At 38.7% G+C, this 27,465-nt stretch overlaps 1 protein-coding gene across 1 annotated transcript in view; it reads left to right on the forward strand.

Annotated features, from left to right (window-relative positions):
• The window catches only part of WDPCP (WD repeat containing planar cell polarity effector), a 100,655-nt gene that overhangs the window by 17,623 nt on the left and 55,567 nt on the right, over window positions 1-27,465 (forward strand). The window contains exons 8-11 of the mRNA XM_062489469.1: window positions 3,459-3,650; window positions 12,255-12,864; window positions 16,963-17,151; window positions 19,632-19,755. Coding sequence (XP_062345453.1) covers window positions 3,459-3,650; window positions 12,255-12,864; window positions 16,963-17,151; window positions 19,632-19,755 — 1,115 coding nt within the window. The remainder of the gene's footprint in view (window positions 1-3,458; window positions 3,651-12,254; window positions 12,865-16,962; window positions 17,152-19,631; window positions 19,756-27,465) is intronic.

Consider the following 27,465-nt stretch of genomic DNA (forward strand, 5'->3'; position numbering starts at 1 on the left):
GTGTTGTGGATAGATTGGGCTGGGTAGACATAACTCGTTTCAACCATAAGCACTTTGGCATCAGAACACCACTTCCTTAGGTGGAACTGCTTGGTTGGTGCCACAGCAATATCAAAAAATAATCAGCCAAGGCAATTAACTTTGAACAGTTGAAGTAGGGAAGGGACTGCATCCAATTCACTGCAAGAGTGAAGAAGGGTCAAGCCTTTTTCCAAGAAACAGAAAGATGTTGTGAGCAAAAGAGAGAGTTTGTATTTATTTCAGACTGGATAAACATTAAAGAAAACAATCTTGTGCTGGTAAATATTTTCCCCTTGACAACCCCTCAGTAATTTACTTCCTCACATAAGGGAGCTTGCATCAGTAAGGCAAGTTTTTAAGGATATGTTTAATTTAAGTTTTGCCGTAATGTGTTTTAACTTGCTTGGTAGAAATACTTTCTGCTAGGATTAATATCTAATACATTTTCCAGGCTGTTTCAGTTCAGGGCCTCTTTTCAGCAATGGCTTGTGTTTGCAAGATTGATCCAACCTCTATAAGGTGGATTTGAGACAGTTCACTGTTCACTGGGAACTGAGCTGATACACAGTTTACTTTAAAATGCTGTGCCTTGTGCCTGGCCTGTGCTGTTCATTGAGGCTGTGCTTTGGGAGCAAGCGTGGCGTGTGGTGGGGCTTTTTTTTTATTTTTTTTTTTTCCCTTAATAGCACTAAAGTTTAACGAAGGAGCTGTGGTGAGCTGCCTTTGTCATTGAAGTGTGAGTGCCACAGCTCCTGACTTAATGTTTAGAAAAACCAGAAGTATCTGCCGCACTCCTTAATAGGGTTGTTAAGTTCAGTTCTTTGCTGACACAGCTGAGCATCTCAAAACACCTCCATGCTCAACATTAACTTTTCTTTCTCTTGAAATCAGTGGGAAACGCTATGGAATATTTCTCCACCAGCCAAAAAAAAAAAAAAGGCATTTGCATTTTTTAATTGAATGTTCTTTTATGTGAGGCTTGCTAGTTAGGCAGCTAAATGTAATTTTTATTATCTTCAGAATTGCACCAGTGTGAGACTGCAGAAAGTATTATTCACTTCTGCAATAATATTGTGTCAGCTCTCTGCATTGATTTAGAATTCTTCATGGCAGATTTTGGTCAAACTTCAATAGCTGAAAGATCACAGACATAGCACTAGTGTCACTCTCAGTAGAAAAATAAGATGGTCCTCAATTGCAACTGTGCAAGCTTGCAATAGTATGTAACAATATGTAACAATGACAAATGTTGTGGGTTTAGGGGGGAAAAAAAAGGTTCTTTAGATTTGGGGTTTTGTTCAAGAGAAACTGAATGAAAAAGGTAGTGTGCACTGGTATAGAAGTAACACGGGATTAAAATCTGGAGCCAAGATTCAGAAAATTTGATTGTAACCTTCATTTCTGCCTCTGAATTTTGATGTAGTCTTGAGTATTTGTACTCAAATGTAGCATTTGGGCTTACAGTCCCATTTCTAAAATGAAGGAAGTGTTTGCAATGATATAATTAAATTTCTGTCATATTATCATTGTAATGATAAGCAACCTCACATTGTTCAATGTCCAGGCTCATGGTGGGCAGAATTGGCAGCACTGCTGGACTGCCAGAATTCTGTCAATAATAAGAACAAGTCAACCCTGCTTTCCTCCTCAGAGCTTGATATTTATCCAAAAGTTGAGTTTTTTATGCAATGTGTGCCTAAATGAATGAATTAATTTCCCTGTGCTCTTCCTTTCTAATTGATGCCACCTTGAATTTTATTTGCACTTTGAAACAATAAAGGAAGACTTATATGAATCATTACAGTCTTGAAGACCAGCAAAATAGAAAACCAGCTATTATTATTTGCCTTTTCTCAGTGACATGAGTCCATGTTTGAGAGAGACAAATGTCTGCAAGACATAAAGGTCAACAAAGATTTGTGGCTGCTATGACATGCTGGCAATTATTATGAACAGTTAACCCTACTCTACAGAACCAATTAATACTTGTAGAAGTATTTGAGCTTTTCCAGCCTAATCAATGTGCTGTCACCAAATTAGCTATTCTAATTCAAGCAGCAGCTACCTCCTAACTATTGCGCATGTTTTGTCTTTACCTGTTAAAATATTTTGACCGGTAAAACACAGGATATTCTAAAACTATTGACCATTTTCAAGTTTTTCCCATCTGTGTTTTTTTAATCCATTGCAATTTAGTGAAGGAGACAGAACAAGGAGTTAAATGTTTACCGTGAGAGAACAACATTGGTAATTACTTTGATTTCAGTTCCTTTTTATGTGTATTCATGGGATGAAGAGGTCAATAATATTATGACCATGCAAATAGAAAAGGGTTCTTTTTGACCATATAAAAAACAGCAAAGGATTATTAAAGCATTAACCTTGATTTTAATGGCCTTGGTTGAGAGCTGAGATCACAATTTGGATGAGCCTGATTATTTACTAAATACAATACATAAATGCAACGGGTTCTTAACACCCATTGCACTCTGGCATTATCGCATTACTGCCAGCCTTTGTTGCCTTGCAGACAGGAATATGAAAGCAATCTGTCATGTAGTGAGACTGGCTCCAGAAGCATTTCTCTGATAAGAAGACCCCCTGCCCTTTGCTAGTGTCTGGTCCAGTAGGCTTAGCCATGCGCTTAATCCCCAGAAAGTGGTTCGATTATTGCTGACCAGCAATGGCAAGATAGTTTTTTTTTTTTCCCCTAGCTATCAACCTTCCATTAATTCCTTAAGCAGAAATGCGGTGCAATCTATATTTCCTTGGCATGTGTCACCCAGATGGTGCACTGCTCATGTTTTCAAATAACCATGCTCCAAATAACAGAGTTTGAATAATAAATTCCACAAATCCTTCCTGAGAAAGAGGCACAATTCTCAAGAGCTGCATAAACTTTACGCATGATGCTGTAGCTCATCCACATTATGCAGAAAAGTATATGTTCTTTTGCAGAGCGGATGTTTGTGTTTAAATTCCTTAATTTGGGGAGGAAGAAGAAAGATATATGTTTGCTCAAATACTGTAGAATATATTTAATATTTGATTATGTCTTAAACACTAGCCTTAGCTCCGTGGTCAGCTTTGCAGAACTTGTCATTTAATATGGCTAAGCTTAAATCCTGTGTGGAGGTCGATGCTGTCAAGCAACCATGACTGTACATTTTGGTATTGATTGGAGTCATTGCAGTAAATTCCTTCTTAACTCATATTCCTTTCCATCCCAATCCCCTCCCCACAGATAAAAGAGTGAGCATGTCTTTCTGTCTGAGGAGATATTTTTCACGTTTACAGACAGCCTCTATGAAGATATATGTACGCAGCGCTCTGTGTATATATACATTCTTTCTCACACATCCAAAGTAAATGCTCCTTGCTATGCTATTTTACCACCTCCAATATTTCCTGCATTTTTTTTTTTCTTCTTCCATCAGATTTCTTACGTTGATATACTTGGACCAGAAGGTAGAAGGATGAAACGTCACCTGGCAATAAACTGTATGCAAGATCTGGTAATTTGCTGGTGGTCAGCAACTAGTGATGGAGGATGGCCTTGGTCTCCTATTTCCTGTCAGAGGGACAGAGCCAACCTATTGCTGTTAGGCTGTGCACATGGCAAATTGGAGGTAAAGTGATGAACTGTCTTGTTACATGATTTTTTCGAATTTGCTGAAGAAATAGCTATTCAGCTTAAATGCATATTCGAGTAGATATAAAGAACAGATATGATTAAAACATAAGACAGGAAGGTCAGCCATTTTAACAGTAAAAAAAAAAAAAAGGTTTATTAGTTAGCAAAAAACCACCTTATTTACTGTGTTTACTATTTTCCTATCAAAACTGTCAACCTGAGAAATGTTGCCAGGAAATTAGGTCCTTATCATGAAATAGCTTTGGTGCTGCTGAAACTGAAAATGGGAGTGTTAGAGTTCCATTAGAAAACTCTAATATGAATTAGCAATTGTAACTATTGCATGTATGTCTGATGCAATTATTTTACATTGTCTGCAGTGTTAACTGATAGGCAATTTACATCTCTTTTTCATAAAATATTAGCTATGCCCAGATGGTGGTTAAATTTTTGTTGTGAGTATTGGTCAAATCAGGGACTGATATTTTTCTCAAAGGAAAAGTTAAAACTCCCCATCTATAGGTGGGAATACAAGCTATGGGTTGGGACAAACCTACAAGCTGACTTCCTCCTGACACCTGCTTAGGTTACATTTATAAGCAGATGTTTTCATTTCAGTTATTTAATTTTTGTTTCATCTGTTTAAGAATATTTGAATCCAATTTGTTTTGTGAGGTAGAAATATAAAAATGAAGCTATCTGGTCATACTCTGAAAGATACGGAGCATGAATTTAAAATTTAAAATCTTTTCTGGACTAACATCTTGTATAGATGCTTCTGTGTTTGGAATTTTATTTTTGGTTTATCTTTATCCACTTCTAATATGGACTAAAAAGGCACTGACTGTGGGAGAAGAGCCCAAACTCGAGGATCAGCTGTGGAATAGCTGTTCTGGATTAGCTATTGCAGACTATTTCCCTGAAGGGAAAACCCCTAAGTAACACTTAAGAATAAGCTACTCTTACAAACATCATCCTCACTCTCTTTAATTAGGGAAGACGTAAATGTTTTAATGCCTTGGAACAATTACTTTGATAACTAATATTCATTTAAGTGAGATTCTTTTCCCTTGGGATTTTCTACCTGTTGAAAGTGAAGAGAAAAGGTAGCTGAGACAGCTTTTCTCTTCTTATTTCTCTCATTAATCACTGTCGAATTGAAGTTTAAATTACCTCCAGCTCTGCCTTCTTTACTTCTTTTCAATTGACCTCTCTCCACTTGCGGTCATCTTTGACTCATCTCTCTCCTCTGCCTGATCTACACCTGCAGTTCTCTGTTCCCCCTGCAGCTATGCCAAATCACATAGAAAAAATTACTCTGGGAGCTAAAATGTGAGGCTCTTCTTTATAAGCTTTTCCAGCTCTCTGCCAGTTATTGTGAAACTTCATCCTACTAACATTTCAGGCCTTATTTTTTACCATGACTTCTGTATGTCCAGATTCTGAGAGCAACATTATTGTGCCTATTGTATTCTTTCCCATGTCTTCCAGAAATCTCCCTAATGCCACCATAGCAGTTTGCAGTCTCTGTTTCCTGAGATGGTTTTTAGAGACTCTTTTCTTTTAAGAAATTAACAGAAACCACCCTATTTAAAGCTCTCTGTTACATTTTATTTTATAATATGGTTTAGGGAGATTTCCAAATCGCAGCGTTCCCTGGCATCTTTCAATACACCTTGTTTTATCCTCTTCTGGTTTAAACTCTAGTATAGTCCCAAGCACATCACTGGTTCTTTACATAATAGTGATAATAAATATTCTCTGAGGCTTTAGGCTTAAAGTCATAATCATTTTAATTTTGCCCATGTTGTAACAGATAAATAGGAAACTTCTTTTTAAAAGCAGGACTGCCAGATTTCACTGTTGCTTTCCCCTCTCTGATTCTTTGCCTGTACTTTTCTGTTTTAATTCTTAGATCTACAGATGAAATTTATTTTCCTCTATTTATCAATAACATACCAAGCACTGTGGCAGGGCTATGGAAAAATTAGTCACATATGAGTAACAAACTGTCTGGCTTGTTGTCAATTAGGCTTTTCCATGTGCTCAGCTCCTGGATGCTCAGGAAACTCAGATCACTCTGCCTATACATTTAGCCTATATGTCCATGGTGTGTCATCCATGGTGGTGTTTGCTTGAGGCTTTTTGTTTGATTTCTCTAGAGTTGCTTATGGGCAGGGATTAAATTCCTGTGCATGGATGGGAGAATGTCATAATAACCCAAAATCTCTAGAATTAGCATCAACCCCCAGTCTGCATTTAACTGAAGTGCATTTTTCCCCTACAGTTTTGGAGGGGAACTTTAACTTAAAACCTTTAACTTCTGGGGAACATTTCATAGCTTATATGTGGAAAAAACAAAAAAAAGCATAGTTAGCATTTCTAGATAGATTGTAAACAGGTCAGATACCACAAAAATACAGTGGTTCTGTAATCACACTTATTTACCTCTCTTTGCTACCAATCTCTTGCTGTTTGTAGTATTCCTCAGGCATAGATTTGAAATAAAAACTGGACATGCCATTGTTATTTGTGGAAGTAAATCCATATTTATCATATTTGACCAGTAATACTAATTTACTCCCAGTGAAAGATTATTGTCAATACAAGAAGAATGAGGAGCGTGAACTTACTCAGTTTAGAGCGTTTATCAGAAAGAATTGTAGTAAAGTGATACCACCAACGTTTTACTTGAAAATAGTAGTATCAGCCAGATAAAATAGCATTATTTTCTAGAATTAGGAGAAAAACAGAAATTGCTGAATAACAAGACCATAAAGAGCTGTTTGGCATGTTTGGTTTATGAAACCAAGCCCAAGGAAATGAATGGGTGCTCCCCACAGCCATCATGCTGACCTACAAGAAACCACAAAACAACCTGCCAGCTGCTGCCACTCCTGCTGCTGGGGCAGAGCAAGGGCAAATGGGCACTTACATGGTACTGCTTCCTGCATGGAAGAATTTTCTGAGTGATCCTGGCTACCCACCAGAAGAATGCTTATTAGGATGAGGACAGGAATAGCTCTGGGATGAGACAACTCAAGCACTCATTGTGATCATCACCTGTAACTGCACGTTCTGTGTTGGGATGATTCACATTGCACGTGGAGTGTTTGGGGTGTTGTGTATTTCAGCAGCTTTTCAATTTAGGAAAGGAAATACATTTTGCTTTTTAAACACACTAGAAATTTGATTGTAAGTTTGCCACCTGGCTTTATATTTTTAGCATTTACTATTTAGGCTACAGGTAACCACTATTCCTCTACAAACAGAAATTTTTTTTTCCTTGCATATCTTGACTTATTTTACTGATTTTTTTTTCCTGAGATCAGTGTTTACTATGTTGAATGCTGTAAGATTTGGCGAAGAATTATCACTTGAAGAAATAAAAGTGCTTTTCTCTGTTAGCATGTGACCTTGCTTCAGCATGCAATGCATGTTGCTGCAGGAGCATTTGCCTGTTGGACCTTTGTCTTCTTTCCTGTGAGCATTCTCTAATTCATTTATTTAATTCTTGAGGTTGTTTTTTTTTTTTAGTCTATTTTGTTCAGAGTTTGTTGGGTTTTTTTTAACCTTAAAGTACCAACGATAAAAGAATGTTATTAAAATTGTCTCCCTGTGGAGATAATGCTGGAGTTTTGATTTCAAAACCAGAAGAGGAATCCTCCAGAAATTATTTCAGACAATTTGCTATGAATGAATAGAATCTGATGTGAAATCATCTTTGGATTAAATGGTTTGAGAGAAAGTCATGTTAAAATCAACATGAACTTTATTCAGCATACACAAATTAACAGGAGGTGCTGATGCCAGGGCTCAGTTACTGTAGCACTTTGCATTTGTCTTCACCATTCTTATTTTCACTCCATTTAGTGCTAGTGGGAATGACTGAAATTATACTTCAATCTTGTGGAAAAAAATTATTTCCCTGAGAGAGAATATTATTTTTCTTTCTCCCAAGAGATAATGTTTAATAGTTATTTTCAATAGTTATTGCACTTTGTGCCTCGGATTTGTGAAATAAGCACAGCAGATCTTTTCTGTGGGAGCTGTCCTACAGTTACTGGAGTGCTCAGAAAAACATCTACCCTGGGTGTCTGAATAGCTGAAATACCTCTCACACACATACAGCAAAGCATGTGAAATCCTCAGTGTCACATTGGGTTAGAAGTTCAATGAACAATACAGGATAAAGATGATTATGATAAATTTTGAAAGAAAATAAGAGTTAAGTGTTGACCAGAGATCTAAATAATAAGATTGCATGTAGGTCTGTAGATACAATGAAGCCAAATAAGTAACCTAGAGAAGGAGCCTTTCATTTCTATTTAGAAACGTTTTAAAATAGATGGTTTTTTTATACCTTTCAACTTCGCTGTGCCATATTTAAAACTATTTTACTCTGGTGTGCACCACACTTCCCACTTTACATTTCTAATTAAAATGTTTGCTGCTATTTGGAACCTCACTGTGTGAAATTAAATAAGCACTTTTTTAACATCCGTAAAATAAATCAAACATTTTTTTTCTCATCTGAAGGACACACAATTCAGTCACAGCAAGCTTATTTCTCTGTTTCTTTTGTTTTCTTTTTTTCACCTGCCTGGTAAGCCAATTTTCTGCTTAAGAATTACTGGTTAGAAATCTTACTTTTTTTTGCAATGTGGACTTTATCCTTTCCCAGCACTCTATGCAAAATACTTCAATTTTAAGTGTTCAAAGATTTTCACTGAGAAAAGTGATACTGCCCACACAAGCTAGCACTATTATTTCTCTCAAAACATAAAATGAAAGAGAGTGTTTTAAATAGCATAGCAGGCCTCTTACTTACCAAGATTAACAGATTCCTTTACTTGGATTGTTGTGATTCCTGGCTCTAGGATTTGGGAAGCTGGCATGTATAGCATCCCTCATCCTGCTGATGAACTGAGGCAGAGCCTAGGGCAGTACTGCAAGGGGAAAACAATGTAAATGTGCAGTAGTGGTGCACGACTGCTGCATTATTAAAGGCAATAGGTATTAATTACGTGGACACTGTTTAAATGCACGTAGTGTATTTTTGTAGCATTCATGTAATAAAACTTTTAAATTTTTAAATTAATGTATTTATTTTAAAGAAAGTGATTGGTTTTACTTCATACAGAATGCTTCCAGAAATCTTTTCTTGAAATCCAAGGCTAAGTGCTTAGTCTAAGATTTATGGGAAGTATTTAACATTGAATGGACTATTCACCCTGCCTTGTGATATTACAGCTCTGTCTTTTCTGTTCCACTGCCCTGTTCCCTCCTCCACAAATCTGACACTTATTCTGCCCATTTCTGAGGAAACTCCTCCAGCTTTTGCTTTCCCATTCCATAAGCAAATGTTTGGTTAAATGTTTTAATGTCACCTTTTAGGGTTCCAGAGAACTGCTGCTCATCAGGAAGGAATCTCAGTGGATTCCTTTAAATGGAAAGCTAAAGCACTATATGCACAGCATTTACTACCATGTGTCTACTTGCCAAATAGAAAAACAGTTGGCAGAATACCATCTTCTTGGGAAAAAAAAAAAAGAAATTTTGATTATTAGATTTCTTATCTTTCAAAAGCATTATCTTAGCATTATTAACGTTTCTGGAGTTGTGTCTCTCTGCTTTAGTTTTTCCAGTTAGTGGCGTGAAGAATGACTAATAAAACTAATTTCTGACAGAGAAACCCAAATCTTCCCTCTCAGATGGAAGAGAGTGTTCACTTTTTCCCCCCCTTCAGAATGCTGAATACCAGATACATTCAGCAGAACTGGAAGGCAGAACAAAGAGGTCTCTCGGCTTCTCAGCACGCATCTTATCTGTTCCAATCTGAGCAGAAATGTTCCACTTGTTTTCAGCCAGAATTTGAACAGCAGTGTCTAGAAAGGTTCCCTTTAAGCCTTATGTGTTTAAACATCATGGCAAACCTTGTGTTTTGAAAGGCAACAAAGAGTTTCTGTCCTTGCAGGAACTTTTTCCTGCTTTGGAATTGTGTTGTATACAGTGACCAGACCTATTCTAGACTTCATTTCAAGGATTTGCTCTCGAAACTATGTGAAGATAGGAAGCTTCTCATCTCAAGGCTCATTAGATTAGTCTTCCAAAATGGGAGATTTTTTACTTCATTTGGAATTGAAGGTAGTGATCATCATTGTGTCCTACTTTTGCTCTAAGAAGGCAGGACAAAGTGATGAGCTGGGTGCAGTTTACTCGCTGACTCTCAGGCAATCATATGGCAACATTTATTTTTCTGCAACTGTTTCCATTGCTGTTTTCCTCCAGTCACTCCTATAGGGTTGTAAAATCCATGTTTCACATATTTTCTTCTCTATTCCCTTAACCTTCATGGCCAGTCTCTCTTCAGAATTTAATAGTTCTTTCAGGCTCTCATCTCTCACATATTTGATTATTGTGTGGATCTTCATGACTTTCTTGGAGCTTTTGAAGAGTCGTCCAGAGAAAAGCACTGGTTTGGAGTGAAAATATGTAGCAGAATAATGCTACATTGAAACATCGAGGACAGAAATGTGAGTCCCAGAGAGCCTCAAGGCTCATTTCACTGAAGTTATGGAAGCTTTGAAGACTTGCTTGGGCAAGATTTCTGTTTCACACCTTTGGAAGGGAGCTACCTGGGTCTCCATGCATGCTCCTAGGGAAAACTGCAGAACAAACAGAGAAAGTTCACTTTGTCTTCACTGGGGGCTAGAGAACTTTGTGGTCACGGTTATCCTTCATCCACAATAACCTCTTTTAGGAGTTTCCTTGCCATGCAGTTTAACACCCTAATAAACGCGCTTCAGCACTTCTAACATCTGCACAGTAGCCACTGCAAGGTGCTGTGGGCATAAAATGACTAGTTGCAGAAGCTTAGCCATCAGTGAGGGAATGATTGAGGCAAGAAAATATTTTTCAGACTATAAAAGTAATGTAATTTTTTATTTCCTCTTTGATACATGCTTTCATGGGTCTCTGTTGAGATTGGTTAATGTGGTTTTCACAGGTTGGATGCATTGGCTTCTGCATCAAGTGCTTTGGCATTATGTGTTTCTTTGCCCATCCCTAGCTACTCATCTAAAAGTAACGAAGATTTTTGTATTAATTGTCATCTGGTTTTCAGCCAGAGAATTGCAATAATCCTTTTTTTTCCTTTCTTTCTTTTGAATGAGAAACCCTTTTGTGGACAAAATAAGTAAACTGACAGAACAAACCATCCTAGTCAATCCGATCAACGTCCCAAAAACCTTGTTTATAAATTTATGAGTTACTTTAGAAGTAATGAGTGGTATGCAAAAAAAAAAAACAAACCAAAACTGAATTTCTTATTCTCCTTTACAGGATGACAGGTTAAATTTTGAATATTCAGTTGGTCTTGTGATCTGTGGAAATCAAATTTAAATTGCTCTAACATTATGCGTGCCTTTCTATTTTCACCCGGAAATTTCTAGATTTACTTCCTCATCTTCTCTCTACCCTTTAATCACATTTTTTACCCACTTCTTTGCTTTCATACCATCTGGACTCAAAGGGCTTCCAAAAGTAGAGGCAGGTCAGCAGTTTTAATTTACAATGTGGAGATTGCTGTGGGTTTACATGAGGGCAGGGTTCTGCTCAGGTTCACATTTTCCTTTCACTCTTTATTTCTGCATGAAAAAATGCCAGCAAGTTTCTGACTGACTTCCACTACTCTCATTCTTCTAGAGCCACGGGTTTTCTCTCTATTTTTTTTACGAAATAGCTTTTCGTAAGCTGGTCTGTAACATATTTACAGCTGATTTTTCTCCCAGCTGATTTTTCCTGCTCAAATCCTGCACAGCACCTCTCATTCAAACCCAGTTATCATAGTGCATGAACCTTCGCTAGTCTTCACTGCTGCTTCCACCTCTTAAGGGTACTTCCCCTGTTTCCACACTACAGATTCTTGCTCTTTGCCAGCTGCAGTCTTTTTATCACATTCCGCCTTTATGTTCTTCCTCCTGTTCCTTTAACTTTCAAGTACTCTGTAATGGTCCCTGCTTTTCTGCTATCACAAATTCTTTTTTTCTGCATCTAAAACTGTATGGCACCAGAGAATATCTACCACCTACTCATTTGGCAATGTATAGTAGGTGCTGTTTTAACATGCCGTTGTTTCTACCACTACAGTGTAATATTTTCTGTTACCATGGCCCAAAGCAAATGATCAAAAATCCTCCATGCTCGATGCTCAGAGTAACCGACTATAAATTTTTCAAGTAATTTTGGGATTTTTACCCCAGCCCACTTGTGAATAATCAGTTATTCTTTTACATCAGCCCTTTCTCCTCTTACCATCACTGTTAACACCACCCCTTCTTTTATTTTCTGCTCTGCTAACCTATTACATAGGCCCGGACAAACAAATACGGTTCAAACTCTAGCGCAGACTTTTAAAAATCGAACGAATTAACCCTTTAAACGTTCTAAGATTAGACTTCAGAGCTCCATTTCGAGAACACCTGTTTGTGACTGACCCACAGCGAAGCGCGTACGCAGCAGTTTTGAAAGTAACGAGTGCCAAAAGGCTGCGGGGGGTTTTTTTTATTTTTTTTTATTTATTTTTTTTTTGTGCCAGGTGCTGAGTTACGTCTGCACGGAGCGGGACCCCCTGGATGCCAGGTTCAGCTCCCTGCAGCCCCAGCAGGTGCTGACGGTGGAGCGCTCGGCGTCCTCAGCCAAGGAGCCCACGGCCGACAGCTGCGCCTACAAATGCGCCAGGAGCGGGATCCGGCGCGCCGCCGTCACCAGGATCCCCCTGCCAGCCAGGCCCGTCAGCTGCTGCAGGGATGTGACAGAAGACAAGCTGGTGCTGGGCTGTGAGGACTTGTCAGTAGTTCTGTACGAAGCCTACGGCCGAGTGACTCTGCTGGCCCAAGCAGAGCTGCTCCCTGCTGTCGTGACCTACCACCCCTCCGGAGCCCTGCTGGTGCTTGGCAGCTCTCAAGGGGAGCTGCAGCTTTTTGACGCGGCGCTGTCCCCAATTAAAATTCAGCTCTTGGCACAGGACTATTCACCTGAGGCAACGCTGCAGTTCAGTAAACACTGTGAGGTGTCCACCAGCCTCATCCAGATCCAGTGGGCTGCTTCTCCAGGTGCATTTCCCAGTCCTGACGGCATGGATGTTCATGATCTTTTGTTGGTTAGATTTGATAAAGGACCCTTGGGAGTGCTTCACTTTAAGCTTGGTAAGTTGCTAAGCTCATCTGTATCCCACAACACCCTAATTTTACGTATATGACACCATAGCCTTAAAAGCAAATTGTTCCAAAGATATCTGAAGATACCAAGGAGTTCTTTATGTTCCACAATAACTTCATACCTTTTGCTATTCATAGAATAGGACCCTGATCTGCTGTCTGATCAGCGTCCCATAATTTTCCTCCCTACCCTAATAAAGCATAACAATTTTTCCTCTGGAAAATTAATTTAATCTGTAGTATATAATCTCAACAATTGTATTCATTTTGTAATAATAATCCTAGTAAGTTCAAGGAAACTATATGTAATAGTAGAATAGTAATACTATTTTCTTTGCTGATTTTGTTTTTGCTTGTATGATTTACGTTTGTCCAGTATTCTGTTCTTCCTGGCTTCAGTACATGAATTTGCACCTTTTTTTTTTTCTTTGAAGACTTTCCACAGATGAAGAATGATTTTCATAGCCTTCAGAGAAGTTTGGTGTCTCAACTGATTTGCAAGGAGTTGTGAATAAAAGAAGTAATAATGCTAATTTTGGAATTTATGTAGCACTTCTCATTTTAGGTGTGAAGAGACTTTAAAAGAGTAAAACCACAACCAACTTCCTTTTACAAGTAGAAAAACAAGAAGCAGTAAAGAGAAGCTAAAGGGCTCTCCAAGAGTTACACAGTGGCTGAACTAAGAATAAAGCCCCTGCAGTGGCTCATCAGTCAGAACTGTATTCATTTCATTCTAGTCAGGCAAGTTACAGTGATGCAAGCCCATTGTGAGAGCTAAAAAAACAATCATGCTTAAACTCTCTGACTCCCAAGCCAGTGTTTCAGCAGGGCAGTCAGCCGTCCTGGAAAACTTCAGCATTTTGCCCATTGTCTATCCAAGAAAACAGAATTACTTCTGTAGATCTTTATGGGAGTTTTTAATGATTCTTTTGTATAAAGCTATTGAGATTAGGAAGAAGCCTTTTTTTATTTATAAAAACCCCAAACCAAAACCAACCAACATGCCAAAAGACTCAAAATAACAACCTAGGTAATAGTAAGATATGAAAATCTACTTAATTTCTTTACTTGATGAGACACACATGTACTTTTGTGGGGAAAAACAAGTCTAAAATTACCAGAGACCTAAAAATTTGGAAGACTGAATTGAAAAAGTTTAATTAAGTGTGCCACTGCAAAAAGGTAAATTAATATAATAGGATGTTAGTAACAAAAAAATGTTGGATTGACTTATAGTTGTGTAGTTTTAAAAGAGCTGATCCAGATACTTGCTGTTATAAAAACAAGACCACACAAACAATTTAAAAACTTGTTTACAGATTATGATTTATTTTGAAATAATTATCTGCATTAAGTTCAGTGACAGGTTTAATAGTTATACTTAGTGTTCTGGGGTATTCTGCAACAGCTATTTGATGGTTTCGTGCATGTTGTCCATTTAAAAAAAAAGAAAAAACAAACTTCTAAATTATCCCTGTCCTGATTTGGTGGGATGGAGCTGAGCAGGAAGAACTCTACCCACCCCTACCTTGCTTTTCTTCAGTCCTCCCTGGTGAGGCTTTCTCACAACAGCTTTCCAGAATGCACAGCTTTCCCCTTGCTATCTTTAGCACATTTATGTTCTTACCAAGGCAAGCAGGCTCTCAGTACAGGGATTTAGAGGCCTTTGCTGCTAATTGCCAGCTTGTAAACTTAATTGGACTGTCTCCCTGGGCACCGTTCCTAAATCAATTAGGCAGTGAGTTGGCTGTCACCTCTTTTTCCCAAGCAGGTTGCCTGGAAGTGCACCACCCAGGAGAAGTCAGGCTTCCAAATGGGAAGATGTTGACCTCTGCAGCTGAAAGTTATCACATTTAAAAATTCATTCTGTATAATTACTGTAAAATCTCTTCTAGGAAGAAGGCGAAGCTCTCTCCCTTCTTTCCTCTCTCCCTCTTTGTAGTCCACCATGCAAAAACATGCTGCTCTCTATTTCATCCTGCTGTTCAGCTTTACACCTCATCTCCTCAGTTTGCCACGCTGCCAAGGGAACACTGTGTTGATTAGTGAGTCCCTCTTCACAGTCTCAGCAGTTTTTAGGTTCCTGCTATTTAAGAAATAATGCGGAACAAATAAATAAATTAATTAAATGCGATAATAACTTTGCAAATATTTAATAAAAAAATAGCAAAAATTTAGGGGCTCATGACAGCAAGACCCAGACAGGCATTCAGTACTGAAATAAAATCCATGAGTAACACATTGCTTGGAATTGTTTCCCACAGAAGTCTGTTAAGAAACTATGTCAGTGAGAATAGGCAAATATGTTTTTAACTTCCAGCTACATTATGGTTTTGGATAAGTTCTGTGAATCTCCATTATGCTGTCTATCCAGATTTATTTCAGGAAAAAGTCATATTAAACATACCCTCAAACACTAATGGCAAATATTTTTGGTGTCTAATGCCAAACTCATTTCCAAAAGTGGTTTCTTGTCATTGATGTCAGCCCAGATCTTGGATAATGCCAAACGTGGTGCTGGTGCCAGTGGTTCAGCATTGCTGGCCTCTAAAGGCATTTTAAATATAGTATTGCATTTAATTAACATGAAAATAAGTGTTTTCACTTTGCTGGGAGGTTAATGTGGAGATTGCCCAGCTGCTGTAATACTTTAAAAACACTGAACGTTTAGGAAGAATACAGTCTGGCATAACAATTAAATGTTAACAAGTTAAACATGGCTATTACCCAGCATAATGTTCATAGGCTTGAATACATGCAAATAAAAGGTAAAATACAATAGAAAACCTTTCTTGAATGATGCTAAAAAAATTACGTACTTCTCTGTTACTAAATGTAAATACATAAGGTTTTTCCCCAGAATCATTAGTTCTATATGTACAGGTTCTCAGCAGTTTACTTCTCAAGCTATATTCAGATGTTTCCCTCCACTTGTTTCCCCTCACTTCTTATTTCACATCACAAACAGTATTCACAACAGTAATGAAAGTTTTGTGAGGTGTTTTATATATAACAGATCTGCTTTTCTCTGTTACCAGGCTTTGTTTTCCCCAGCTAGTCCTATGGTTTTAACACCAGTATTAAAATTCAGCTTGTTCCTTTTCTCATCAGAACTTTTCACATATGTTTAGTTCCAACAAACAGCATCAGAATATAAATTTAAAAAATGAAAAACAAAAACAAAACCCAAAAACTATGTTTTTATTTGAAGGGAGAGAAATAATAAATTTATTCTGGTCTCTTTCTGATATTTGGAGGAGTACTGATAAAGAGTAGTCTATCAGAGTGACCCAAAGTGAGCAGGAGCTTCTAAAATGCCACGTGTGGCCAATGTCTCATAATCATTTGGTTAGTCAGAGACAATAAATAACATCACTTTCTGCAGCTTTTTAGTCACCTTTTCTGTTTGGAAGCTGAGATGTGCAAGTCAAGAGACATTTGTGTGGCAAACTTGCTCTTGGTTTCACGTGCAAATGTAATTCAGAGGTCTGTAGTATCAAGATGTTGATAACTTCCATGATATCCCCTTAGAAAAAAACGTTCCAATTAGAGAATATTGTCAGTCTGGAAGGAAGTTCCAGACCACTTGCAGTATGCAGAAAAATTGAGTAAGAGTTGCTTTGAGGTTGGAGCTGCTCTACACTTATATGCAAAGATACATCTGTGTGAGAGAAATGCTGGGGTTTAATGTTGTCCAGCAGCATTTCCCTACAGGAAGGAGATGCTGTGAAAGTGAATTTATTTATTTACCTTACAGTAGTGATAAACTGCAAATAAACTTGTTCTACCTTGTCTAAGCCAAACTTCATTACATGATGTTGTCACCAGTGACTTTTTGCTACATTCATTCAACATCCATGTGTGAAGTTCATTGATGATTTTTGTCTTCTGTCCAGCACTCTCAGTCTAAGTATATACCAAGATAGTAAGGTGCTATCTCTTATTAAAAAGTAATACTGAAACCCATCAACTTAATTTTAAATTGCAGCGATTATTTTTAAATGTGCTGAAAAGGTGTCAGATACCGGTTTACATACCCTGTATCTATAAACCCACTGTCTCTGACTGTAATATTTCTTGTTAAAGGTGTGCTCACGAGAGGACAACTGGGCCTTGTGGAAATCATCCACCAGTACATTCGTTATAATGAGATACAGGAGGCAATTAATGTCCTGAGCACCATGAACTGGAACACCTTGGGTCAGCAGTGCTTTATCTGCCTGAGTGCCATTTGCAATCACCTCCTTAAACAAAAGCTTACACCAGCCAGAGAAGGTAAGAGGCTCTCTATTTCTAATGGATTTTTGTGATGTCTTGTTAATTCACGTGTGGATTATGACAATGTGTTTATTGACTGTATAAAGAAGACAGTAATGAGAATCCAGACAGGCAGGTTATGGTGCCTTATAATCACATGTCATTGTAGACAAGTAATTTCAATAAAATCTGGACCAATGCATTGATTACATTTTAGTTTGTATCAATGGTGACACTAAAATAATGCACATTGCAATATACATTACTTAATATATATAGCACTAGCATTATATTCCCTAACTTCATTACATTCTATAAATTTAAATTATGTTACAGACAAAGGTTGGTTAACTCAGGATTGAAATATTTGTCTTGTATTCATGCTGGGACAGCACCAACTTAAGGAGGGATGTTTTCCTGCAATGGGGACAAGAGATTTTAGTATGTTTTTGAAGGTGCTTTCAAAGGGTCATTCTTTCATTACAAGATGCAAAAGGCCTTGAATACACTATCCTCTGCTGCCTCCTTTAGGATTAAAGCATTTGTCCTCACTGTAATCTAGCCCCCTGCAGTAGTACCTGGGGTCCCTCAGAAGAAATTATGAATTTTAGGTTTAGCCCCATCTCTGCTGAAGCCTGGTGTGGTGCCTTCCTCTTGATTTGCTGTCTATCTTGAAACTCAATAGACTTCAAGATGTGAAGTGCCTTGATTTAGTGAAGGTGTTATCCTCCAGTCTAGCAGGCAGACAGCTGGAGACCAGGCATCTTTTGTGGGAAGAGAGAATATTTTGGATTCTGGTGTGTTTGATGATAGAAAAACTCCAAGGTGTCCTACACTGCTGCCAAGCCATCAGCTATCCCATTTTGTGGGATCTGATTTAAAAAATCTCTGTGTTGCAAACACAACATATAGGCTCTAAATAAAACATTCTTTGAAAAGGACCTGTGAAAAGGGCTGGCCATGATACTCTTCTAAAAATATGTACATTATAAACAGATGCCTGTGTGTTTTTCCCCCATGCAGCTCCCTAACACTGTTTAAAGCAGAAGGAATTTCATTCCATCCAGGAGTTATTCTATTTAAATATAACAAATTTGTCATGGTAATTTGTTTTCTTTTTTATTAACAAAACCCAGTGGGGCCTTTTATTTATAGTGATGGGGCAGTTATCTTTGAGATCTTTGTCATGCCTTCAACATCAAGCTGGGCTATTTAATGAATGTATAACTGCTAGTAGTCACTCATATTCCATATGGGTTGAAATATTTCAGAAGTACAAAACATGCTGTCAGGAAAACAGCAATGGCAAGAGACTACAGCTTGTTTTTTCTATTTTAATCTAAACTGGCTGCTGCTTTGAAAGAAAATACCTTTAAAGTTTGACTTATCTTACTATCTAGATTGGAGATAACACAAAAGTAATTTACTAACAGTTTGCCCGTGTAACTAACACAGTACTATTAGCACATTTAGTGCTATCAAGACTAATAAAATCAAATGTAGCTATGCTTGGAAGTAAAGAACCATTGTCCCTAAATACAGGAATGCCTAGTTCAAACAAGCACTAATAATGGCAAATCAACGAGATTCTGTCTGCCTAATGAGACAATAGGTTATATTTTGCTTGTAGTGTAACATAAATATACAGCAAATATATATATATAGCAAATTCTCCCTTTTCTGCCTATAAGGCCTTGTACTATATTGTTAACTCTCAAGCAAAACTCAGTGAGCATAAATATTATTGATAATTTAATTTCCTTTCAGCTAAGCGTGTGGGATACATAAGTATACTGTAAGTTTACTTGTATTGTTTATAATTTTGTGTTAAAACTGTGTAAAAAAATGCCTAAGAGCTTGAGCTGTGGACGATAGCAGTCGGAAAATGTTTCAAGAAGAAAGAACTTGTGTAACAAAAGGGCTTTATTTTATTGATTACAAGGGAGGTTATGCTGTTTTCCACCACTACATGCTGTCAAACCCTTAGGGTTTTTAGACCCTTTTATTTAAAATTTTTAAAGAACTGTGGGCCAAAGGAGGTTCCTTAGACCTCAAGGCCATCACAAAGAGGGTTCTTTTACTCGCTGACCTAACACAATAATCCCTGAAAAACTGGACTCCCTTGTTGTTTGCCTAAGAGAACAAAGATGATTTGAGCTAATTGAGCGTTGATCTCTACTGGACAATCTTGTTCACACTGTATTAGTCTCATGAGTCACTTTTAGTTCTAGGCTGCTGGTGAGAACTTGATGTGTTACAGACTTCCTTATCCTTTTGATAGCTTTTGTTGCTCAAAGTCATTGTCAGCTCTGCCTCCAAGCCAGAGTTTATATGCACATTTCTGTTTGTACAATCTGTCATATTTTAATTTCATCTGTCCTACAACAACATCACATTTCATCACTGTTTGAGGAATCTGACTGACTGCAGACATGAGCAACCTGTTGTAATTGAAACTAATTCACTTGTTTCATTGCTGCTGTGTTTGAATTCAACAGCACAGCTTGAGGCAAGCCTAGGAACATTTTATGCTCCAACAAGGCCTCTCTTGGATAGAACTGTGCTGGAATACAGGGATCCCATCAGCAGATATGCAAGGAGGTTCTTCCACCACCTGCTCAGGTGAGTGACAGTTTCAACTTCTATCAACTTAAAATTAATTGCATATTTCAATAACTACCTACTTTAATGTAGTTGACATTTTCCAAGAGGACCACCCCTGAAAAAAATGCATTCATTGTTAATGTTTGTTTAACTTGCACTTTGTTCCTTTCAAATAGAGTAATACAGATAAAGTGCTATTCAGAGCTCTTCTGTCATCAATACACTTAAAATGAATCACCCTTTCCCATTTAGCTTGATAGAAGGAAAGATAACATGCTTCTGAGAGATTCACCAACTGCTTGCAGATTAGCTATCGTAAAAACTTACAACTGAGAAAACACTGGGTTTAAAAAGATGCTAGAACACAAAAGAATGCTGCATGGTCCAGCATTGGACCATGAAATCTAAATATTTTATTATTCTGGTCTTTAAAATTCTCATATATAAACATGTTCCAGTAATTTCCAATACCATTAAAATAAGAGGAGAAAATGCAAAACTGAATTTTTCTGTGAATTCCATAGAGTCATAGAATGGTCTGGGCTTGAAGGGACCATAAAGATCATCTCATTCCAACCATGGGCAGGGACACCTTCACTAGACCAGGTTGTTCCAAGCCCCATCCAACCTGGCTTTGAACATCTCCAGGCACAGGGCATTCACAGCTTCTCTGGGCAACCTGTGCCAGTGCCTCGCCACCCTCACGGTAAAACATTTCTTCCATATATCCAACCTAAATTTCCCCTCTTTCAGTTTGTAGCCATGACTCCTCGTCCTGCCACTGCAATTCCTGACAGAGTCCCTCTCTGGCTTCCACGTGGGCTCCTTCCTGGCAGGTTGCTATTGAGGTCTTCATACAACCTTCCCTTCTCCAGGCTAAGCTGCCTTAACTTCTTCACCTTGTCTTCACAGGGAAACTGCTCTGATATTAGATGAGAAATAACAACAAGTTCAGCAAGAATTTATTGTACCTTGGTTTACTGTTATATTTTTTTTCAATCGATTTTAAGTATTGATATGCAGCAGTTTAACCTGTTTACAAATACAGCTGTGATATTCCCTTGGAGAATTACAAAGTGGACGAAAACAAGGAGAAATTACCTTTTGAATTATAAGTTTCTAACATCTTGCTGAGAAGGAGAGTAGATGGACATAGTGTGAAGACTTACAATCCACCCTTTTGCAGTGATTCATCCAGATTGTGTATACATTGTCTGCATGGGCAAAGCAAGTTACTTTGATAGCAGAGAATGTGCTTTTTTTCAAATCTAAAAGAAAAGTATTCTGTATTATCTTCTACATTTTGAGTCTGAAGAGGATCATCTTTCTGGTGAACGAGTCCATTCCAGTGAGGAAATTATTCCTTGTAGAAGAATGATCCAATATTTCCATAATATGTGTCAGTCTTTCACTGGAGTTTTCTTAACACACGTGGCCACAAACAGTGGGTACAAACTCTGTAAGTGCCTTTCTCCTAGAAACCAGCAGGGATGATGCTGTTGTGGCAGTGGCCAACTTGTCGTGGCCGTGGGCCAGTTGCCTGCAGAGGACAGATGCAGGAAAAATGCCTCAGAGATTGCTGAGAGGTGTAACTCTAGTGCTCTTACATCTGCAAAAGAAAGGTGTATTACCTCTGACTCAGGATTTGCTTCCAAGTGCTAGCAGGCATGCAGAGGCATGGGGCCCTGGCAAAGCTGTCAGCCCTTGAGGCTGCAGCTGAAACACTGACTCAATCCTCCTAAAACAAGAACCTTCAGTGTCAGAATGCTGCCTGGACAGCGTGGGGCACAGCAAGAGGTGTGCACAAGAGTCTCCTCATGTCTTTTACCTCTCACTGTAAGGCAGCCCTTGAACAACCTACAGTTGTGTTATTTTGCTGTTTTCAAAGGGATTTGTATTCGGCCGAATCAAAGTGATAGGATCATGTGATTGCTGCAGAACAGATGGTAATGCTTAAAGCTTATCTCAGAAGACATAATCTATGTACAAAATTAAATGTTCAAATATAGGAAATTTATCTGATAGAAAGCAAGGAAATGATGTTCAGAGCTGATCATTATTGCATTAAAGTGACTATGCCTTAAATGGTGTTTATTTCCTTTTAGATGTTTTCTTAAGTGCTAGAATGTTTTAAATGTAGGCTAAGCAGAGAGAACTACAGATTTGTTGGGGAATGGTAAGCCATGGTCCTGGGTGAGTGAATGCCATCCAGGCATGATGCAATGTCTAGGAGGATCATAGGAAGGCACAGTGCCCACTAATTCAGGCACGTGAAAGTTGCAGCTGCTGCTATGACATCTGTCTGTGATAGACTAGCAAGGCAAGACACTCCTGCCAGCCTGATCTACAGCTGTGGGGTTTTAAACAGGGTTTTTAAAATCCATTAATATCAAAAAAAAGTGCAGAAATAATGCCAGCCTGCTACAGGATAAGGATGGTCACCTCACAAACAGGGCCATAAAGCAAAGATGTTTAATGCTTTCTCTGTTTTCAACACCAATGATAGAGTAAGGGGCTCCTGAGGACCTTTCCAGTGCTCCAGATGGACCTCCATGAGTCTGTGGGATTCATCTGAGAACACTCCAAGAGCTGGCTGATGCCATTGCCAGGCCCGTCTCCATGATTTTTGAATTGTCTTGGGAATCTGGAGAGGTCACAGCTAACCAGAAGCAGGCAAACATTGTCCCAGTTTTCAAGAAGGGTGAGAAGGATGACCCTGGAAATTTCAGGCCTGTCACATTCACTTCAGTGTCTGGTACATTATAGAGAGGATTATTGAGGGAGATACTGAAGAACACCTGAAGGACAATGCACTCCTCAGTCACAGCCAGCACAGCTTCATGACAGGAAAGTTCTGCTTATCAAACCTGATTTCCTTTTATGACAGAGTAACTCACCCAGCTGATCAAGGGAAGAAGTTGATGTTAGACTTTTGGAATTCAGTAAAGCTTTTGATGCTCTCTCATGGGATCCTTCTGGACAAAATGTCCATCCCCCAGCTGGATAAACACATCCTGTGATGGGTGAGCTCACGGGTAGCATAGAGTAGGGTCTTCCGCAGTTCATTTGTGCTTCAGAAAGAGCAAGCAGCAGATTCACAGAAGTTAAACCTAGAAGATAAAGAACTAAGGAGAAGAACTCAGAAGTTTGGTAGGAAGAATCAGGGAAATGGGGTTAGGAGCATGAGTAAAAGACAAGGTGTTGGGGACAAAGGTCTGAAGGCAGGTGTGGGAATGCACAGTATCCTGCAAGTAGGGCAGGGTGGCAGCACAAATGGGAGAAGACAGCTTAAGATGTGTGTGATGGGCTCTACAGGAGACCAGACACATCAGGGATGGACAGGGAAGGGAGGAGTCCTTCATACAAGATTAAAACATTAAAATGTTTAAATGTTTTGAGATCTAAATCTAAAAAATGTTCATATAAACAAAAGTTTTCACCCCTCCTCTCCAGCTTTCCTTTGAATACCCCACCAATCTGCCTTAAGCCTTTTTAGAAGGACCAGCTCACGGGAGAGAAATACTAATTCGTTCTACATGCTGAGACAGTCTTTGACCTGCCTGCTGAGTCTGCCAAAAAAGTGCCATTTATTGTTGTACTTTTAAAGATGTGAGTGTCTGTATTTACCAGAATTGAGAAATACAGTTACCTTTCCAGAAGGGCTATCCTCACCTAGTAAAGATCATGTGCCAATGATTTTACTCTTTACTCTAGGCCAAAAGGTTGTATGTTCTGTTGGAAATAACTGGGGACATCCATTTTCACATTATCAGGGAGATTATAGGCTATCTATTTTTCTACCATCAGTGAGGTCAATTTCTAGAAATGCTGAATGCTGTGATGGCAGATTCCCTCTTTAGGGATGAGGCCATTTCAGAAAGAAGAAGCTCCAGCCAAGCTGAGATGGGCAAAGGAATGCTGACAGCACAACTGAAACAGGTCTCAGTCAGAAGGAAAGAAAATTCTTTGCAATATATTGGACTCAGCCGTGTTATTTGTATCCATCATTATAAAAGCTAAGTTCTTAAATTTGCAAACCACACATCATCTTCAACTTCCACTAAACTAGAAGCTTAGAGCTTTGCAGGTATAGGCCCTGAATGTAAAATATGGAATACCTCCAAAAAACAAGCATTCGGTATACAAAATTAAAATTAAAGGCCTCTTAATTACATGCCAGGGATCCATTACTACAGTATTTATTGAATGAATAATTATTTTCACTCTAAATACAGGAACTGAATTACAAGTATAGAAATGTATCTTAGGTGTTCCTTGCCACTTCAGTAGCACTCTGGTATTTTATTATGATGTCACTGCTTATAATAACATAATGCATTATATCATTATGTAAAATGTTGAGTAGAGGTGGATTTATTGGGAAGCCTTGGGGAGCTGTAAGCTCCCTGGCCCCACCTTTTTGCTAGGTGTATTTGTGTGATGGGGGAGTGGCTGCACCACCTCCTGCCTCTGTCTCACAGCCTCGTGCAGCCGTGTAGGGAGCGTGGAATGGGACGGGACAATTTTTCACTCGTTAACTCCGGCATCGCTGACTCACGGCTTTGCTTCGCTCTGATCACGCATTCGTAAATTGTACTTGTCGTGTTTTCTAATGCATGAAATTATCTTGTTTGTTTGACATGGACACGCAGGCACAAACACATGCCTGCTCTGTTGGGTTCCATTTTTCGAGTGGGAAAGCAGGGCTAGAAAGTAAAGTCTGAAATGCAGCGCAGGAGTTGCAGAATTAAGGTGCAGCCACGGTTCTGCGGTTCTGCCCTTTCCTCCTTTGAAATTCTGTTTTTGTGTTTCTGTTTCTCTTTTTCTTATACGTATTTTTCTACATGGAAAAGTACTAAGATTCAAAACCACTTGCACCTTTCAATTTGATAATTTCATTAAGAGAGTGTAATTTGTTTCTTTTTTTTCCCCATAGCACAAATATGTTTACCTACAAAGTAAAGCTTTGTTGTAAATAACAACATAGTGCTTTTTCATCTTCCTAGAGAAAAGTGCAACTCTGATCACATTCACTGGTAGAATTTTGGATGGATTCATGACAGATTCTCCTTTGTCTGAATCCAAAAATGAGAACCTCCGCCATGATTTTACTTTTGCTATTTTCACTCCTTCACCAATCTCAGAAGTGTTTTACTCTTTGCGGCGTTCCATGTAAGATCCTACTGGGTAAATGCAAAAAATTATCTTCATATTGGGCAGAACATTCATCAAGTAGTATGACTTTGCACACAGGACTTGATAGAGCTCCTTTGTAAATAAACAGTCTTAAAGAAGATGAGAAGGTAAGTGGTCTTTAGCGTCAGGGGAGACCTGCTTCCAGCCACCACTAATATTTATGAACTTCAGTATTCAAGAGTTCTGAAGTGCTCTGCTGCACAGGAAGACATGATGCCTGGACACAGACAGTTACCACTTAAGTCCAAGACAGCCCTTTGAAAAGCTAAAATAAAGCTCTTTTGCCCTGCAGGTATATCCCTAATGCAGTACTAACTACCCCTTGGTAAGCAGGTTCCCATATCACTACACTGCAATCTCCAAAGTAGATATTCACTGTGAGTATTTCCATCCTAAATAGGACCCTAAATCAGAGGTGAAAAAAATGCCTCAACTCCATGGGAATAGTTCCCAATCCCATCTGCTGCCAACTGTATGGGACTGAGAGACAGAGTGAGCAAAGAGCTTTTTTTATCCTTTTTAAGAGCACCCTAGAAGTAGAATCTATAGTTATGTTGGTACATGGTGTGTCACAAAATATGTATAAACATATGATGACATGGTTGAGGACTAAGATTGTCTTTTATATTCATAAGGTATCCTATTAGGCATTAAATCATTCCTTCAGATAAAATGATCATTGATTGCAGTCAGGTTCTCTATGGTGGCCACATGGACAGAATTCATCTCTATGGGAGTGAGATCAGTAGTAGCATTTTCACTAAAGTAGCACCTTCTGGAGAGGACTTTGAAGAGTCATTTTTTTGTCATCTTTTGAACAACGATCAAAACCAAAGGTTTTCATATTACCACAGAACTGATAAATGAGAATATATATTGCTGTGATGGAACTACACATGAAAAGATTCCCCTGGTCATGCTTCTTGACCTGTTTTAGAAACAAGAAATAAAGGCACCTATTTAATGGAACCAGGTTATTTTTGCAGTTAAAGAGGTTAAAGATCTCATAAAAAGTTTAGACTGCCTTTGCTTCAGTCCTATGTTGTTAATGATTTCTTTTCTTAAACCAGCTCCAACACAGTTTTCTATTTCAGTCAGATACTTTGATGCTACAGGAATGACTCTAGGATTTAATTATCTAGCAATGATTACAATGTAAGAAATAATGAGCAAAATATTGGGGTGGAGGGACAACGAATTATGTGGCACAACTGCTTGAGAACAAAATGCCATGAAGAAAAGCCATGACAAGTCACTGCCAGAGATTTGGGCAAGGTATGTTGCTCAACCTGATGGGAGAGACATTGCTTGGAGGATGGGAAGAATGGCCCCTTACACACACTTAGAGCAGTCCCAGAGCTGCTGTAATATGGAGCCCCTTTACACAACCAGCAACAGATGCACTTTGGTGGCCCAGAGTGCCAGAAGTCATCCAGTTCTCTGCTACGTCCCCACCCATGGGACTGCACTATAAAAAAAGGAACATGAAATAGCTACGCTGGACTGATGTTGTTTGTGCCAAATCTATTCCCACGTGCTGGTTAATCTGACTTTGATATTGCTACTTTCAGAAGCTGAGCCCACATTGAGACCACTGTTGTGTTGTGTAACTGGTAATCTCCCCTCGTAATGTGTTTTTTTTCTCCTGTACCAGCTGTGCAATTTCCCTGAAACCTTAAGGGCTTTGGGCATAAATGAAGTGCAGAAACGATGCAAATAAATATATCATATTCATGGGAAAAAAAAAACTGTATAAAATTAGTTCTTAGCAACACATCTCCATCCTTGAGCAGCTGTTGCAAGTCAGCCTCAGCCTTCCGAGGTCATTGGTTTCTCCCTCTCCACCAACTCCACCTAGTCACTAATAGCATCCTCTCTCAGACTGACACTCAAAAATCTCTAATTTGAGGTTCTGACCAAGAACTGAATTTAAGATTTTTTTTTTCTCTGAAGTTTTTCCAGATCAATTCATATCTCATGTCTTTACCAAGACACTTTTTCTCCATTCATCTTCAAAGTCTTCCTCAGCCCCACCATTACATTTCCCTTTATTCAGTGTGGACCATCTGGCAATATTCTATTGTGAACTCAGCTCACCAGAGTTTTCTCTCCCTCCCTCAGCTTTTCTTCTGATTTTTCTCCCATTTCCATCCAGTGCCCTGCAAGAAGAGCTAACTGAATAGTCAGGCAGCCCTAGGCTTTCTGTCTTCAAGTGCAGATTTGCCTTTTATGGCTCTTCAGAACCCAAAAGCCTGCGAAGGAAAGAACACCAAAAGAAAAATTTGGAAAGAAGTCAGCAATAGTAATTTGTCCAATAACTGGATGTAGTGTCTTGGGGGTGCACCTCTCATGCTTAATAATGCAGAATTTATGTGTCCTACATGCTCATCTGGGCTTCCTCTGTAGTTTGGATAAAGACATGAGCACCCAAAGGATGAGTAATCCCATTGAAGGGAGATATCTCAGATAAGCATGAAGAGTCAAACGTCAGTGCCTATCCCTATCAATTAACTACAAAAGGATCCTACCTAA

The sequence above is a fragment of the Cinclus cinclus genome, chromosome 3 (genome assembly GCF_963662255.1).
Source record: "Cinclus cinclus chromosome 3, bCinCin1.1, whole genome shotgun sequence".
NCBI classification, from domain to species: domain Eukaryota; kingdom Metazoa; phylum Chordata; class Aves; order Passeriformes; family Cinclidae; genus Cinclus; species Cinclus cinclus.